This window comes from Etheostoma spectabile, unplaced genomic scaffold (genome assembly GCF_008692095.1).
Source record: "Etheostoma spectabile isolate EspeVRDwgs_2016 unplaced genomic scaffold, UIUC_Espe_1.0 scaffold00002312, whole genome shotgun sequence".
NCBI lineage: Eukaryota > Metazoa > Chordata > Actinopteri > Perciformes > Percidae > Etheostoma > Etheostoma spectabile.
Window position 1 is genome coordinate 1,031 of NW_022602880.1, and position 18,658 is coordinate 19,688.

General features: G+C 40.6%; 3 protein-coding genes and 4 non-coding genes across 7 annotated transcripts; 4 read left to right on the forward strand and 3 right to left on the reverse strand.

Moving 5' to 3' along the window:
* The first annotated feature begins 1,395 nt into the window (after window positions 1–1,395).
* Window positions 1,396–1,468, forward strand: trnav-uac (transfer RNA valine (anticodon UAC)). The gene has a single exon. It is a non-coding gene; the product is annotated as a tRNA-Val (tRNA).
* Window positions 1,469–1,707: 239 nt separating this feature from the next.
* trnav-uac (transfer RNA valine (anticodon UAC)) lies at window positions 1,708–1,780 on the forward strand. Its single transcript has one exon. It is a non-coding gene; the product is annotated as a tRNA-Val (tRNA).
* Window positions 1,781–1,962: 182 nt separating this feature from the next.
* trnav-uac (transfer RNA valine (anticodon UAC)) lies at window positions 1,963–2,035 on the forward strand. The gene has a single exon. It is a non-coding gene; the product is annotated as a tRNA-Val (tRNA).
* Window positions 2,036–4,502: 2,467 nt separating this feature from the next.
* trnar-ucg (transfer RNA arginine (anticodon UCG)) lies at window positions 4,503–4,575 on the forward strand. The gene has a single exon. It is a non-coding gene; the product is annotated as a tRNA-Arg (tRNA).
* A 2,860-nt stretch (window positions 4,576–7,435) lies between these two features.
* Window positions 7,436–8,082, reverse strand: LOC116675829 (uromodulin-like; the record flags this gene model as incomplete). The annotated part of the gene is made up of 3 exons (XM_032507381.1): window positions 7,859–8,082; window positions 7,607–7,757; window positions 7,436–7,511 (listed from the first exon to the last, which is right to left on the reverse strand). Coding segments are annotated over exons 1-3 (424 nt in total), but the record flags the coding sequence as incomplete, so codon positions are not given.
* A 561-nt stretch (window positions 8,083–8,643) lies between these two features.
* Window positions 8,644–9,195, reverse strand: LOC116675830 (pancreatic secretory granule membrane major glycoprotein GP2-like). Its single transcript, XM_032507382.1, has 2 exons — window positions 8,908–9,195; window positions 8,644–8,799 (listed from the first exon to the last, which is right to left on the reverse strand). Exons 1-2 carry the CDS (start codon window positions 9,193–9,195, stop codon window positions 8,644–8,646), a joined length of 444 nt encoding a protein of 147 aa, XP_032363273.1.
* On the reverse strand, window positions 9,192–14,146 carry LOC116675831 (deleted in malignant brain tumors 1 protein-like). Its single transcript, XM_032507383.1, has 6 exons — window positions 14,140–14,146; window positions 13,542–13,973; window positions 12,206–12,637; window positions 10,903–11,334; window positions 9,568–9,990; window positions 9,192–9,295 (listed from the first exon to the last, which is right to left on the reverse strand). The coding sequence occupies exons 1-6, from the start codon at window positions 14,144–14,146 to the stop codon at window positions 9,192–9,194; spliced, it is 1,830 nt and encodes a 609-aa protein (XP_032363274.1).
* Window positions 14,147–18,658: the final 4,512 nt, after the last annotated feature.

Genomic DNA, 18,658 nt, shown 5'->3' on the forward strand with positions numbered 1-18,658 from the left:
AACACAAAGAGAGAAAGAAAGAAAGAAATGCCTGCACGAGGGCGAGGAAGACGAGTATCAGGACAAGGAAGAGGAGTTAGAATGCGTGGTGGCGCTCAAAGAAGGACCAGAGCTAGGGTAACTGATCAGATAAGACCTGCTACCATCGACCATGTCATAAACCACGGGCTAGCATACAGAGAGGTTGGTGAACGAGTACAGCCAAATATCAGCCGGGACACAGTGGCATCTACTGTCCGTGTTTCCAGAGCAACCAACAGGTAGGATATTCTATAAAGCTATTCTGAGATGGTCATTCATTTTTTGTATTGAATTTCTTAAACAAAAGAAACAAAATGCATGTGCAAAACACAATCTCTGATCAATACAATATACTGTCTATTGTATAAAGGCATACCTGACACATCTAAAATAATGCAGTTTCTGTAATGTCAGCTGATGATAGTGTTTTTTTTGTCATTGTGTTATGATTGACTAAATGTTCCTGTTGGAAGAGAACATGTGTTTGTGTTTGGAATAATTATTTGATTTTGAAACATGTTTACATTGTTTTGTTAGACATAGTGTGTAGTGTTAATGTATTATTGTATTTTGAAAATTAGTTTTGGAGTTTAGTTTACAATGTGTGATTTTGAGCATAAAATTAACTGTTTTGCCAATTGTGTGTTTTGGGTGTGTTGGTATGTTAAGAGTTTAGGAAACTTGTTAAATGTATTGAAAATCTGTCATAGCATTTGTAAAAAACTGTATTTTAGATGTGTCAGGTATGCCTTATACACTAGACAGTATATTGTATTGATCATAGATTGTGTTTTGCACATACATTTTCAATTCAATTTTATTTATAGTATCAATTCATAACAAGAGTTATCTGGAGACACTTTACAGATAGTAGGTCTAGACCAACTCCAGAATTACAAGGACCCAACAGTTCTAGTATTTCCTCCAGAGCAAGCACACAGTGCGACAGTGGCGAGGAAAACTTCCTTTTAGGCAGAAACCTCGGTCAGACCCAGGCTCTTGGTAGGCGGTGTCTGACGGGCCGGTTGGGGTTAGAATGAAGAGTGGAAATAACAAAAAGTAGAAAAAATAGTAGTTTGTAGCAGTTCTTTGTAGTAGTTCATGGCATAGCAGGGCACTGTGGGCATTACAAGGCACAGCAGGAGAACTTTTGGAAAACTCTCATAAAGTCGTTACTACTAAGAGCTCTGGGAATACTTGGCTCAGTAGAGCTGTGACCATCCGTCAGCCAGGCTACAGTGCTGAAAAGAAACCTCACTTCACTTCGTTCACCATTGCATTGTTTCCTGAACCGGAGCTACAATACAGCTAATTCTACAGTCTATGGTTAAGGTCACATTTATATTCAGATTATGTAAAGATATATATCACAAAGGTTCCGTAGTGTAGTAGTTATCACGTCTGCTTTACACGCAGAAGGTCCTGGGTTCAATCCCCAGTGGAACAAAATTTAAGGTTTAAAGTAAGAACCATGTCCTGTTACCGTCTTGCAGGCGTCCCTTGAAAAGTCTTAAAAAAGGGAGTGAACGACCCTCGACAATCAAAAAAAACCTGCTCCAAAGACATATCGTCTATCTGAAAAACTTCTTCAGTGCTTTTGCATTGGTTTCACTTCTTAGAACCTTACCTCCATCCATTTTATTTACAGTATGGTTCTGATTATGTTAAAGATGACAGTGTCACAGAGGTTCCATAGTGTAGTAGTTATCACGTCTGCTTTACACGCAGAAGGTCCTGGGTTCAATCCCCAGTGGAACCAGACTTATGCTTTAAAGTAAGAACTATGTATTTGGTACCACCTGGCAATTGTCATTTGAAAAGTCTTTAGAAAGAATTGAATGCAAATAATGAAATATAAGCCCATGTCTTTCCAGAACCTCACCTCCAGCCATTATTTTTACTGTATTGTTCTGATTATGTTAAAGATGACAGTATGTCAGAGGTTCCATAGTGTAGTAGCTATCACGTCTGCTTTACACGCAGAAGGTCCTGGGTTCAATCCCCAGTGGAATCAGACTTATGTTTTGAAGTGAGAACCATGTCCTTTTACCACCTGACCTGCTTTAAAGGTGCTCTAAAGCAGGGGTTCCCAAAACTTTCAGCCCGCGACCCCCAAAGTAACGGTGCAAGTGACTCGCGACCCCCCCACTATAAACATTGCGCGCAATCGCACACGCACTACAGGCATATCCAAACATGAGCATATTGACAACACAAAATAACACAACAGCCATGACATTATTCTACAGTAATTTACTCATTACTTTAATTTGAACTTAATCTCACCTAATGTTTGGAGCACAGCAAGTTAAAAAGCTCTATATTTTAATTTAAAATAGTTTTTATATACATTACACACTAGGCCAAAAAAAAATAAAATCCCTTTTACCTATTTTGGCCATGTTGGTTTTAATCTTTCGCAATCTTTTTGCTTAGTTACCATCAGCGTCTCTGTCAGAGAAACGTCATAGGCGGTCTGGAGTAACAACTGTGGGCATCAGCGATGGGGCGAAGGTAAAGCCCGGGTTGGTAACGCAGGCTACCACCATGAGTACGGCGGGGATGGACTCCGTTCTGGACCAGAAGGCAGCGCCGGGCGCTCGCTCTGTGGAAGGAGCGGTACACGGAGCTAGATGGCCGGTGGCTGCCTACGTGTTTATACAACTTTATACATCCTCAAACTGGCTGGAATCACACACATCCTCTCCAAGGAGGGCACCAGCAGGGACATTGTCTGGAGGAAGTTCAGGCAGCAACTGGCAGAGGAGCTGAGACACGAGTTTAGAGGAGGAAAGGGAGCGGGGCGCGGTCCGAGCAGTGGGGGGGGGGCGCGGTCCGAGGAGCAATGCGCACAGCAGCAGACACCAACACGGAGGCAGTGACAGGTTAGGTTAGGTTATAAATGTTCAAAGAAAATACTTTTAGGTGTTATTTGCATGTTTACATACCAATTTTTCAGATGTGAATGGAATAATTACGTTTTTCTATGCCATGATATGAGTTATTGAAGCACCTGGGCACTCAAGTGTATAATTAAACACGTTAAATTGTACTTTTGGTGTTATTTCGTTTTTCTAAAGATATCAAACAATACCTGCTTAAAATTGCAATTAGGTATTTATCATGACAGATTATAGAGTTTAGAAGCGGTTCAGTACTTTTGGAATCCCGCAGTTGTGGTGTAATGTTGGAGACCGCTACTCGGAAAGAAAAAATCAAAACAGCTGTTCCCTTTTTATTTAGTTGCTTGGGTTTTATTTTAATGTAGCCACTAGTTTTATCTTGTGTTAAAATCATGGCTAACATGCTATTTCTAATCGTTTTTAAATTTTTATTTTATTTCTGGAAATCAACTCGCGACCCCCCCTCTCTGGCTCGCGACCCCCACTTTGGGAATCACTGTTCTAGACAACAGGAGGGTAGACCACGATTTGCACATTGCCTGAGAACACTAAATGTTATTACACAGACTGGTTAAAAATTGGCTAAATTGGCCAAAACGGTTAAAAAGCTCAAAGTCACAACTCATCATGGCCACTAGCAGACTGTAAACATCCTGCAAACCTGCATGACAGATGACGATAACGAGCACTTCTTACATATCCCAGAATCAAGCTGTTGCCTTACCAGGGACTTAAGCTGTGGTATTCTTTTTCACTGAAAACGTTGATAAACTAATGCAATTTAACGGCTCTAGACAAATACACTTTATTGCTGGTGAGTATAATAAAACAACTCTCCCTCTTGATCAGCTTCCTCTTGACGGGAAAAATCCACCAGATGACTTGCCATCCAAGCAGGGAGATCAGCACAGAGATTTGGGTGCTATCAAGATGGATGTAGGTTGCCCATTGTTCATTTAGAGATAGTACCCGCATTGTTATGATGCAAACCTGCATGAGAAACAGCCACATTTCTTTTTAAAGACTTGTGCATGTTACTTACATGATACAACAGTGTCTGAAAGTGTTCAGAATTGCCAAAGTGTACAACTCATCCAGCTCATCCAGAACTCGGCCAATTTTGCTTGATTTGGCCTTAATTGTTTCTGGACATCTGTTCTTTTTAAACAGTTAAAAAGCAGGCCGGTTAGCTCAGATTGTTTGAGTGTGTTGCTAAAAATGCTAAGCACCGGCAGACACTTTAGGGGTACTAAAATCCCCAAACCCTACGCTCAAGATCATCTGTATCCACCTTTTGTATGCACAAATCGGCCATTAACGCAAAACAAGTCTCAATCTCTATAGCTCTGCTTTCCATGTCTTTTGTAGCAAGGCCAAAAACATACAGTTGTAAGGTTGTCTGCTCAGCAAGTGCAAATATGAGTCACAGGTAACTGATGTGCCTAGCATTCAATCTATTACCTTCAACAAAAGCTACCTGGCCACCTAATTAGTCTGCCTTTTTTGCAAATGTTACCTCGCTCCTGAATTTCAGATAAACCGTGGCAATTCAGATTTGGAAATATATCTTTTTTTTGCAACCATGTGGCCTAATGGACAAGGCGTCTGACTTCGGATCAGAAGATTGAGGGTTCAAGTCCCTTCATGGTTAGAAACTCCTGTCTACATCCAAAAACAGAATGGGAGCATGTAGCATCTTGGTTTGGACTCTATAGCTATGCTTTCCATGTCTTTTTTTGCAAGGCCAAAAACATATGCAGTCCCTACAAACCATACACAACCATGTAGCCCATCCAGAACTGGCCCAATTTTGCTTGATTTCGCCTGGTTTGTTTTCCGGAATTCTTTATTTTTCAAACACTTAAAAAGCAGGCTGGTTAGCTCAGATGGTTTGAGTGTGGTGCTAATAATGCTAAGCACCGGCAGACACTTTAGGGGTAATAAAATCACCAAACCCTACACTCAAGATCATCTGTCTCCACCTTTTGTTTGCACAAATAGGCCATTTACGCAAGTGAAGAAGTTCCTGTATCTCAAAGGCATATGAGGTTGCATTCAGATGGAGAGAAGGAGGAGGAGAGAGGTACCTAGTGCATCATGGGAAGTCCACCGGTAGTCTAGGCCTATAGCAGCACAACTAAGGGATGGTTCAGGACTCACCCAAGCCAGCCCTACCTATAGGATTTATCAAAGAGGAAAGTCGTAAGCCTACTCTTACATGTGGAGATGGTGTCTGCCTCCTGAACCCAAACTGGAACCTGGTTCCACAGGAGAGGAACCTGATAGCTGAACGCTCTGGCTCCCATTCTACTTTTGGAAAACCTGTTCTCGACTTGCCTTTTCCCACATCCTCTGAATGCTTAGCTAACTAAATGACTTAAGTTGGCCAATAATTGTTGCTTTTTCATCTTCGTTGTGATTGTTGTGCGCCTTCAATATCATATCATATCAATATTATGTGGATATTATGAAAGAAACTGTCATGCAAACACTTGCAAAACTTTTAAAGGTTCAATGGTGTAATGGTTAGCACTCTGGGCTCTGAATCCATTGATCTGAGTGCAAATCTCGGTGGAATGTGTTTTAAGCCACAGCACAGGTGAAAAAGATCAACCTTTCAACTTTCCACATCTAGTTTAAAGTAAGCTTACAGGTTTAATGTCCTTGGCCATTTAGACTGAAAACAGTATGTTGGTGGGGGCATGCTGAGGAGTCACCTGGTTTTTAATGTAACTTGAAGAAGCTCCACATTTGACAGTATTGACTGGTAGTGATAGGCTTTGAGTTACATGGGGGATACACACTTTGCATTCAGTCTCGTAATCACCATAAAAATTAGGTATCACTGAAATTGATCTTGTGTTGCTGCAGTCAGAGTATACAGTGCTCTTCCTGAATGGGTCAGTATAGTGCATCAGAACTGCTTGTTGAATGGTCTATTAGCTTTGGAACAACCGTTTCCCCACAGCTTTCAACTGTCAGATATGGGTGGGGGAGTGGGCACTGTGTCCAACCCTTTCTGTGTATAAAAAAACAACTAAAGAAGTCTCTTGGATGAGAGACAAAACTTCTGCGGAGGACCTTTTACCAAGTCCAGTTGCCCTCAGCCTAGTTGTGGAATTTTGGGGTAATAGCATGGATCAGGAACCAAAACGGACACATCTGGACTCAATGTGGGCATTATGTGGCAATTTTTGACACGTTTAGACCATGAAGACTGTTTTCAGTTTATTTCCCATCTGGCAGGTATATTTGTGGTCTCAGTTGGTCAGAAACATTGGTGGATCTTGACTCCCACCATAGGATTTGGCCTGTATTGCACATTTCCTTCACATCCCGCGCAATGTATTGCCATTGTCAAGCACATTGCCACCCTGGTGACTTTCTTCCATGTCTTCATGAACGCCCATATATTTGGGCTGACAGTTGAGAAACCTTCCCTTGTTTACTATGACATGGATGATTGAGAACCTACTATAGCGTGACATGTTTGATATACTATATTACAAGGTCTTACTAAAGCTTTGTTGGATCAGTCAGGATAGCCGAGCGGTCCAAGGCCCTGCGTTCAGGTAGCAGTCTCCACTGGAGGTGTGGGTTCAAATCCCACTTCTGACAGCTAGTGTTTTCATGATATTGGGAATAAATAATTTAGCTGTATCATACAAATAAATAGTTAAAAAAATCATACATTGTGATTTCTGGATTTTTTTTTTAGATTATGTCTCTCACAGTGGACATGCACCTACGATGACAATTTCAGACCCCTCCATTATTTCTAAATGGGAGAACTTCAAATACTTATTTTCCTCACTGTATGTATATGTATATATTTATATGTATATATATGTATATGTATATGTATATGCATAGGAAGAGTTAGGGGTTCACCACAGTCGTTATAGTTCATCTGCTGGCCACCGTAGCTGTGCCAAACATAAAGGCAATGCATCAAATAATTGTTAAGAACCTTTAGTCTGGTAATGTGCCATGGTTTCCATTTTAACATTTTATTTGTGAACTAATGCATATTCCATTATCAAGGTACAGAGTTATTTTCTGCCACATACACACATATCAGTTGCACAGTATATACCACAATTTGAACAATTTGTCATTGGATCTGAACAATAATCAATGCATTTAAAATAGACTTAGTCATTTACATGAAATACAGTTACATCAGGGCTGTAGTGGTAATTCACACAGAGAGAAGAAAAGTATTGGTACTTTCACTTTCATTATAACCTTTTTCAATAACCCAACCTTAAAGTTTTTAGAATTGAAAACACCAGTTTTTATAATTGTATGTCTTATGAACAAAACATATCTTAAAACAAAATAAATCACAATATGAAATGTGTTTGTATTATTACTGTTACCAGCTCACTCAGGTGATTTGTCCCCTAAATTTAAAGAAAGAGAATACATGGTTATTAATTCATTATAGTAACATAACATTCATTATGTTGAGGCATCATCCCTAAGACCAAATTATAACTCATACTCACACGTGAATGGTCCAATGCTGAGGGTACTCAGACGATCAGAGTTGGAAACAGAGCGATAGGTCCTACTTGTGCAAGGCTACGTGGTAGGAAAGGGTGGGAAAAATACACTCAAACCCCAGTGTTTATTGATTATAGATTGGAGCTGTTGATAAAGTGAAAGGTGTGACTTACAGGAACACAAGAGAAGCTCCTCCGTTCGCACAGGCTGAGGCTGCAGTGAAGGTAAACGTCCCTATAATCATTGTGGAGCAGGGCAGAGAAACGAGCATGGAGGGATGAGCCGCTCTCAATCACTGACACTTGTTGGCGGTCAGTGGGACATCTGGGAGAGAGGATGGAGCAATGTCACCATACATAAACTTTTTTCCCCATTTCCATTATAACTGCACAAACTATCTGCTGATGCTCAAGAGAGATACTAACTTGTTCTGGATGAGAGGGTGTTGGATGGAATCGTCAGGGTTTGATGATTGAGTGGCGTAGCAGTCCTCCAGAACAACTGCAAAGCTTGAATCTCTCTCCTCCACAGAGACGCCCACATACAATGGCGAGCCCACTGGCAGGGTGACCCGGCCTGCTGGATAAGTCTCGGTGTAGTGTGAGGTGCGGAACAGAGACATGGAGGCTCTGGCTTTGGTACCTAAGCCTGAAATGCCGCCTGCCAGCCTGACAAGAAAAATATGTTTTTTTGGTATGGCAAGTCTTTTTTCCAAGTTGTTTTTTTCTTTTCCGTTTATTTTATCTTGTTAATTGTATATTCCTTCCTGTAGTCTATTCATATACAAACAACATGCGTCAACATGCACATGTTTTTTCAATATATATCAGCTAGAAAGTATAACTATCACTCAGGCTTTTTTAGGTAAATCCGTGCTGAGATCCAGCTTCTGGTGTTCCCGTGGTGCAATATCAATCAATCCATAACTTACTAAGTACAGAACAAACTGAAGTTAGACATACAGTAGTCATTTTTCTTCTGGGGTTAAGTTTTACCTGCGGATATTTTTTTTGTAACTGTTGTGGCTTGGATGACTCGTTAAGACACTGTGGCATACAGCGATGTATGCTAAAATGAAAAACAGGTATGTCTTTATTTATAATTAAATTTTACATATGCTATAATTAATATATACTACAATCACAGCACAACAATTATACACCTAGGAGTTTCCTTATTTTTCAATTGTTCACAGTTAATAAAAGGCTACTCACGCCAGAAATGGTCCGATAGCCACATTGAGGCTGGTGTCTGTGTCCAGGGGGTACACGCAGGAGAAGGGAAGACTCACAGGACTGATGAAGGACGTGTTGTTCATTGGGTAGATGAATAAAATATTGGAGTAGACGGCATGTGTGCTGTTGGTCTGAAAGACAGAGGATGGTTAAATGTTTATGGCCTGTGAGGATGTGCTATGTAGTAGAAGCAGCAGGACCAAGTTGTAATGAAATTTCAGAAAACAGTAAGTCTTTACCCTCAATGTGTTTCCACAGGCACCTGCTGTTGCTTCCACTTCATACCACACTACACCATCATGCACTCTGACCCAGGAGCAGTTGTAGGATGCCAGATTGCCAGAGAATGGGTTCAAACCAGAGGATGTAAGGCGAGCCAAATCAAGGCCCACTTGGAGTTTATCTCGGTCACAAATAAACTGAGAAGGCTGTAGTGGTGTGAACTGAAAAAAAGATGTAAGATCGCCAAAATAAAAGTGTGAGAGGAAGGAGATAAGATGATAATATATATACAAGATACAGATCATAAGATCGTCAATAAAAGAAAAAGATTCTGTCCATCATGGTAGACTTCCACTCTGCCAGAGCACCGGTTGTCAGAGTTGACCAGCCTCACTGGTGAACCAGCTAACAGATACACATGCAACATAATATTGTTGATATGTGTCACACGGATGAAAGATGGACTTCTTGAAGACGATGGTATCTTTGAAAAACTACATACAACAGCTATTTTAGGCTTCAGAGCATGCAAGTCCTAAAGAGAACTACAAAGCACATATTTCATATTTCTGTAACAAGTGGTTACTAAAATCCTCTCATCTGCTAAATGGTACACCATAGACAGCATGTTACACAGTGAGACTTCATTGCCTTTAGTTGTACACATTAGTATTTACCTTCGCAGACCACACCAGCATCCTCAGTGTGATCACAGTTGTGGAATCCAACCCCCCTGTGGCTGCACTCGCTGAGCTTTGATTCGCTGCCTGTGCATGTGACATCATCCAACCAGATGGGCCCGCTGCCCTGTCCAAAGCGTGCACGTTGTGGTGCTGGTATGGCCCTGCCACAGCCCAGCTGTCTACACACCACCTGAGCATCAACCAGGTCCCAGGAATCGTCACAAACCGTCCCCCACTGTCCACGTAGGAAGATCTCTACTCTGCCAGAACAGGAGCTGTTTCCTCCATTGGCCAGATGGACCGGCCCCTCAACTGCTGTGCTGTTGCCTGCAGTTGGGTTTGTAGTTTCCACTTGACCGGTGGTGAAGTTTTTAGGTGGTGGACGAGGTGTGGTTGGTAAAACTGTGCTGACGGGTTCTGGTCGAACGGAAAGAAAAGTCTCTGTGAACTCACATGACAACTACAGCCTTTAACTGCCATCAGCATTACAGTAATTAGGGAAAGCTTAACTTTCTTTATAACCAGTAGGCAATTTGAGGGAGTGTGCCATCCCCCTTGTTAGCAAAATGACCCAAATGCCCCTTGTTTACCTGTCATCCCCACTCTCCATCCCCTAGTAGCAGACAAATGTCAGGGGCAGAGGGGTTGTTAAGATGAATGTGTTAGTTTAGTCTTCCTGACGCACTGATCGTTTATCTGACTGAGGATTGTGCAAGTTAGAATCTATGGCCACGACCATGGCTCTAAAATATCAGTAGCCTAACTGTGCTGTGTATGATAAATCTATGGAGCTGTTTGTAATGTTGAAGTAGCGGACAGATTTGTAATCATGACTTTTTTTCTGAGTTCCACCCTAGTCTTGGTTCTATAATACTCTCTAAACTATATAGCTAGCATTGGGTGAATAAAACAAAGCAGGCCTGTCCCCTGTTGAATGTGAAGACTACGTCTACTGGATACACAGATCATGTTGTTGTTGTGCACAAAACTTCATTCATGTTTTTAACACAAACTTATCTTTTACTGTACATTTGACTTATCATCTACAAAACAATATCTATTGTGTGAAGCAAATATTGAAACTTATTGAATAGACCGTTTTTCTAGTTAAATGGACTTCTTGAAGACGATGGTATCTTTGAAAAACTACATACAACAGCTAGTTCAGGCTACAGAGCATGCAAGTAATAAAGAGAACTATAAAGCACATATTTCATATTTCTGTAACAAGTGGTTACTAAAATCCTCTCATCTGCTAAATGGTACACCATAGACAGCATGTTACACAGTGAGACTTCATTGCCTTTAGTTGTACACATTTGTATTTACCTTTGCAGACCACACCAGCATCCTCATTGTGACTACAGTCGTGGAATCCAACCCCCCTGTGTCTGCACTCACTGAACTTTGATTCGCTGCCTGTGCATGTGACATCATCCAACCAGATGGGCCCGCTGCCCTGTCCAAAGCGTGCACGTTGTGGTGCTGACATGGCCCTGCCACAGCCCAGCTGTCTACACACCACATGAGCATCAACCAGCTCCCAGAAATCGTCACAAACCGTCCCCCACTGTCCACGTAGGAAGATCTCTACTCTGCCAGAACAGGAGCTGTTTCCTCCATTGGCCAGATGGACCTGCCCCTCAACTGCTCTGCTGTTGCCTGCAGTTGTTTTTGTAGTTTCCACTTGACCGGTGGTGAAGTTCTTAGGTGGTGGACGAGGTGTGGATGGTAAAACTGTGTTGTTGGGTTCTGGTCGAACTGAAAGAAAAGTCTCTGTGAACTCACATGACAACTACAGCCTTTAACTGCCATCAGCATTACAGTAATTACGGAAAGCTTAACTTTCTATATAACCAGTAGGCAATTTGAGGGAATAGTCCATCCCCCTTGTTAGCAAAATGACCCAAATGCCCCTTGTTTACCTGTCATCCCCACTCTCCATCCCCTAGTAGCAGACAAATGTCAGGGGCAGAGGGGTTGTTGAGTTGAATGTGTTACTTTAGTCTTCCTGACGCATTGTTCGTTTATCTGACTGAGGATTATGCAAGTTAGAATCTATGGCCACGACCATGGCTCTAAAATATCAGTAGCCTAACTGTGCTGTGTATGATAAATCTATAGCGCTGTTTGTAATGTTGAAGTATCGGACAGATTTGTAATCATTACTGTTTTTTCTGAGTTCCACCCTAGTCTTGGTTCTATAATACTCTCTAAACTATATAGCTAGCAGCGGGTGAATAAAACAAAGCAGACCTGTCCCCCTGTTGAATGTGAAGACTACGTCTACTGGATATACAGATCATGTTGTTGTTGTGCACAAAACTTCATTCATGTTTTTAATACAAACTTATCTTTTACTGTACATTTGACTTATCATTTACAAAACAATATCTATTGTGTGTAGCAAATATTAAAAGTTCTTGAAGACAATGGTATCTTTAAAAAACTACATACAACAGCTATTTTAGGCTACAGAGCATGCAAGTCATAAAGAGAACTACAAAGCACATATTTCATATTTCTGAAACAAGTGGTTACTAAAATCCTCTCATCTGCTAAATGGTACACCATAGACAGCATGTTACACAGTGAGACTTCATTGCCTTTAGTTGTACACATTTGTATTTACCTTCGCAGACCACACCAGCATCCTCAGTGTGATCACAGTTGTGGGATCCAACCCCCCTGTGGCTGCACTCGCTGAGCTTTGATTCGCTGCCTGTGCATGTGACATCATCCAACCAGATGGGCCCGCTGCCCTGTCCAAAGCGTGCACTGTGTGGTGCTGACATGGCCCTGCCACAGCCCAGCTGTCTACACACCACCTGAGCATCAACCAGCTCCCAGAAATCGTCACAAACTGTCCCCCACTGTCCACGTAGGAAGATCTCTACTCTGCCAGAACAGGAGCTGTTTCCTCCATTGGCCAGATGGACCTGCCCCTCAACTGCTGTGCTGTTGCCTACAGTTGTTTTTGTAGTTTCCACTTGACCGGTGGTGAAGTTCTTAGGTGGTGGACGAGGTGTGGATGGTAAAACTGTGCTGTTGAGTTCTGGTCGAACTGAAAGAAAAGTCTCTGTGAACTCACATGACAACTACAGCCTTTAACTGCCATCAGCATTACAGTAATTAGGGAAAGCTTAACTTTCTATATAACCAGTAGGATATTTGAGGGAATATGCCATCCCCCTTGTTAGCAAAATGACCCAAATGCCCCTTGTTTACCTGTCATCCCCACTCTCCATCCCCTAGTAGCAAACAAATGTCAGGGGCAGAGGGGTTGTTAAGATGAATGTGTTAGTTTAGTCTTCCTGACGCATTGTTCGTTTATCTGACTGAGGATTATGCAAGTTAGAATCTATGGCCACGACCATGGCTCTAAAATATCAGTAGCCTAACTGTGCTGTGTATGATAAATCTATGGCGCTGTTTGTAATGTTGAAGTAGCGGACAGATTTGTAATCATTACTTTTTTTCTGAGTTCCACCCTAGTCTTGGTTCTATAATACTCTCTAAACTATATAGCTAGCAGCGGGTGAATAAAACAAAGCAGACCTGTCCCCCTGTTGAATGTGAAGACTACGTCTACTGGATACACAGATCATGTTGTTGTTGTGCACAAAACTTCATTCATGTTTTTAACACAAACTTATCTTTTACTGTACATTTGACTTATCATCTACAAAACAATATCTATTGTGTGTAGCAAATATTAAAACTATTTGAATAGACCGTTTTTCTAGTTAAATGGACTTCTTGAAGACGATGGTATCTTTGAAAAACTACATACAACAGCTATTTTAGGCTACAGAGCATGCAAGTAATAAAGAGAACTATAAAGCACATATTTCATATTTCTGTAACAAGTGGTTACTAAAATCCTCTCATCTGCTAAATGGTACACCATAGACAGCATGTTACACAGTGAGACTTCATTGCCTTTAGTTGTACACATTTGTATTTACCTTCGCAGACCACACCAGCATCCTCATTGTGATTACAGTCGTGGGATCCAACCCCCCTGTGGCTGCACTCGCTGAGTTTCGATTCGCTGCCTGTGCAAGTGACATCATCCAACCAGATGGGCCCGCTGCCCTGTCCAAAGCGTGCACTTTGTGGTGCTGACATGGCCCTGCCACAGCCCAGCTGTCTACACACCACCTGAGCATCAACCAGCTCCCAGAAATCGTCACAAACCGTCCCCCACTGTCCACGTAGGAAGATCTCTACTCTGCCAGAACAGGAGCTGTTTCCTCCATTGGCCAGATGGACCTGCCCCTCAACTGCTCTGCTGTTGCCTGCAGTTGGGTTTGTAGTTTCCACTTGACCGGTGGTGAAGTTCTTAGGTGGTGGATGAGGTGTGGATGGTAAAACTGTGCTGACGGGTTCTGGTCGAACTGAAAGAAAAGTCTCTGTGAACTCAGATGACAACTACAGCCTTTAACTGCCATCAGCATTACAGTAATTAGGGAAAGCTTAACTTTCTTTATAACCAGTAGGCAATTTGAGGTAATATATGCCATCCCCCTTGTTAGCAAAATGACCCAAATGCCCCTTGTTTACCTGTCATCCCCACTCTCCATCCCCTAGTAGCAGACAAATGTCAGGGGCAGAGGGGTTGTTGAGTTGAATGTGTTAGTTTATTCTTCCTGACGCCTTGATCGTTTATCTGACTGAGGATTGTGCAAGTTAGAATTTATGGCCACGACCATGGCTCTAAGACAGCTAGAATGTTTCATTTTATGTAATGGTGCTGTCATAAAAATGGCATCTTAATATTTAAGTAAATGTAACAATGATATCTCTTCAGTTAATCACCAGAATAGAAACATGCAACGTTGAAAGTACCCACAATAAAAATCTATTTACATTAAGGTTGTTGGTCTTTTCAAAAGGGAAAGTACAATTACACAGTAAATATGTGTTATAATAAAATGACATTGTTTTCCGCTTATGCCTTGAAGACATTTTGTATAATCTGTTGAATGCCCATCCCCAAGTTCTACCCTATATGGTGGTCTTTCATTGAACATATTAGAAGAGAGAGGTGTCAACCTGGGAATAATTGTATTTGACTGTATTTAAAAGTAACATGTTTACCCCAAGATGTAAGACTGTTTACCTGAAACGCCTTCTGAAAAACTCAGAATGAGGAGCCACAACAAACCCCCGGGCACCCCCATTATGGACCACATCCACAGCAACTTGCTGGAAAAGACAAAAGAGATGTCTTAAAACCATATTTTCAAATGATGCAGCCATGCACTACTTTGTCAGTATTTGTACTTACATTAGAAAGACTGTGTCAGAATCCAGAAGTTGGTGAAAAGTTGAAAGTGAAACTCTCCCGGCAAATGAAAGGATTTATAGGTCGGTTTGTGTGTTCAAAGGACCATACAAAGCAATGACTGGTGAACACATAAAAGGGTCAGTGTGAGTACTGATTACATCAAAAGAGTTACTTATTAATCAAAACAAGACAAATTAAGATAAAATCAATACATTATGGTAGGCTACCATAATCAATCTCAGGTTAGTTGTAAAACATAATGGAGACATTTTGGACTTCATAAGTTGTACATGCTAACATTATTGTGTCTTAGCAAGCCCATTCATGACCACCTTTTGTCAACAGTAGTGATTGAAATATCAGAGAGTACATTCAGTTAATTACAGCTCTTGTAAAAAGTATTTTGACCAAATAATCTTGACTCAAGGTCTACTGACTTGCTTTTTTTTTAGACCAGGTGGACAATGACTTAAAATATTTTTTTCAAATAAAACTCAAAGAAGAAGTATGGACATGCAGCCATAAATGGATTCCCTTGATGTAACAACCGGTGAATCTTGTCGTCATGCCTGACATGAACTGGCACTGTACATCTCATAAAGTCATTATTACTGTAATGGCCAATTTGGCTATATATGTGTGTTATGTGTGTAGTGTGTGTGTGGGTGGGAGGTCTGCGTAAATGGTTGGTTGTTACGTCACCTGCGCACCTGTTTGTGGGTGTTAATTGGAGTTAATAAATGGAATCACAGGTGAGGTGGAGGGGAAATCTGGATCCGGGAAGCCACACAGTTTTTCAACATTTGGCTAGTGCCAATCTGTCCACAAACAATGCCACTGGGTAATATCTGAAGCCATTTCCAACTCTTGCTGTTGCAAATAATGAGGTCTGCCGTCGTCGTACGTTTTAATCGTTTATTGCACGAAAGTTTGAATAAAAGCACATACAAAAAGAATAACTTGGGTGATTAAAAGCCGAGAACGACAAGATCTAAAAACATTACTCTCCCACAGCTGAGGTTGAAAAACTGTGTGGCTTCCCGGATCCAGATTCCCATACACCTCACCTGTGATTCAATTTATAAACTCTAATTAGAACCCACAAACAGGTGCGCAGGTGACATAACAAACAATTACCTACAAAGACCAACCGCCCACACCCACACCACACTCATAAGAAACGTAAATAGCCAAATTGGCCATTACAATTACTGTATAGCATGCATGTGTTGGACCCCATCTCATGTTTCTACATTATGTATTTCTCTGACTTAAGTTTTTTTTTTTTTTCATCAAACGGGTATCTTTGCACTGCACAGAGGACAGAGTACTCTAGAAGTACACTAGAAATTGATGGCCTTTCTCACTATCTCAATTTGATTTATTGTGTTCTATTACACAAGTGTGTCACGTCTTATAATTATTTACTGGAATCATTGTGGCCCTTCCCTTTATTCTTTGTCTAATATATTTCTAAACTCACTTCTCCTTTAGTGTTTCATTACTCCAAGGAAAAATTTGACACAGTTCTTTGTTCTATAACAAGACAAGAGTGCTGATAATATTTTACACATGGCACTTTATGCCAGTAAGTGTATATGCACTAGCAGTATGTTACAAATCAATTAAACACTTCCTTGAAAGGTTGGGCATCATTCAAAAAGAAAGCTTAATACAGCTTTCAGTCACACAGGTAGAAACATTACTAAGAAAGTATATTTGGTTTGTTTACCTCTCAGAATGTATCTGAGTACTAGCTATTAGTAGTGTAGTGACTATGACCAATACTTAGTTGCTAATTTAGATTATTGTTTCTAACAATTATTGTTTCTAACATGTAATCAGAATAACAATGTCCAGTCCTTTTCAGTAGTTTGAGAAATTATTTTCTGTAGCCTTACAACGTCCACTTAACTCAAATAAAGTCCTAAAAACCACAACATAATCCGAGCACAGATAAAAACTGTTGTCTTTTTCAATTAACACCACCTGTTTGCATCAATAGAGGAATTTAAATTACCCAAGGCCAGCCTTGGCCTTGACAAAACAATGCAATACATTGCCCCCTGTGGCTTGGAGGAAACCCACTAGTATGGCTCCTACAAGTAGAGTATTAGCTCAAACCCTTCACTGATAAAATCAAATAATCTCTTGACCAGGGTCCTTGCTGTGTTATGGAAGTTTCTTTTGCAGAAGTGTTTTTGAGAGTGAAACAAAAATAGGAAAGTTGAGAACTAAAACTAAATTTCGGTCTTTGTATTTTATTTATACCTGCAGGTATAAGGATAACAATTTCACACAGCACAGCAGCACAATGTAGAAAAGTCTTTCACAAGATATAAGAACAAACTGGGTTATATACTGTACATCCCAGAGTATGAGCCGCCCTTTGTTAACATGACTCAGCATTTCTGATAGCCAATCTAAACACAGGAGACAGTCTGGTGCCACCCTGCTTCTTCCCGCTATGCACACCATTAAGCCAGAGGTTACAAATCTTGTTAACACAACTGCCAAGGAGAGAAAGAATGTACAGGGAGAGATAGTTTACTGTGACCTTGTACTTTATCTAGTCCCATATATAAAAAAAGTGACACAAAAGATTTCAAGCATATGAGAATCAACTATAAAAGGAAGCAAAAACAGAAGATCATTATTAGCATGTAATTTTCCCATTGCAGCTGTGTCTCCTCTTTGGAGAGATCATGTGCCACTCTAGTGACAAGGGATTTACAAGCAGAGGTCTTAAAGTCCCTGAAAACATGGTTTTATTATTTATTATTTATTATTAAGTTTGAATGTTTCTTGATAACGTAAATATTATTGCATCATTTACAATACTAAATGATTAACAATGAAAGATCAAGTTCTGAACAAAATGTAATTATTTATTAGGAGTTAATGTCTTAAAAGAAACACTTGAAAATCCATCCCTTTCGCGCCTACATTTTTACCCCCAAAAAAGTGATGCAGTTTCCATATGCTTTGGCCCTCTGGGATGACCCTGAGGTCATTGGGAAGTTAACACTCTCAATTTGTTGTTTCTATTGGCAGTGTGACACTAGGCCTTACTGACACAGAGCTAAAGAGGTTAAAACAGAGAATTTCTATTTCCGTCCAAGTAAATCATCTGAAAAATGATGAAAAAACACTGATGTAAGCATATTACATAGGCTACATACAAAAATAGTACCCTAGCCACATAACTTAAAACAAAAAAAATCCAGAAAAAAATGACTTGGAACGAAATGGATTTTATATGAATTTATTTCTACAGATATGTCTGTGCGTTTTTCTCATTTCCTTTCAGAAAAAAAGCCCAAAAAGTGCAAAATACAAAACTTGAAATTACTACATGCATACATTTATAGGAATAAGTTATTATAAATTGATGAAATGGTGAAATGCCATAAGAAGGCCATATTTTTGCTTTGAAACAGCTGGAGCCATCACAGGGTTAAACTTTTCTGGTCATGTTTGGGATCAATCAACTTGTCTTCTGATTGGCTACACAGGGAGACTGGTTTTATAATGTTTGATTCTAACTGGTTGGAATAGCTGTCAATCTTTCCCAGGTCCCTCCTCTTTAAACACTGCAACTTGATTGGATTCCATAAGGGATAACTCAGGTTCCAGTAGACGGATTGGCTGAAGCTGTCACTCAATTTCTTAGGCTTCAGGCTATTCTGCTGTGTAAAAAGATACAATGTGGAAGCTTCAGGGCAGACGGCAGGAGCGATCCAAATCCAAAAATGATGGACTGTTCAGCTTTGTTTACGAGGAAACTCGGCC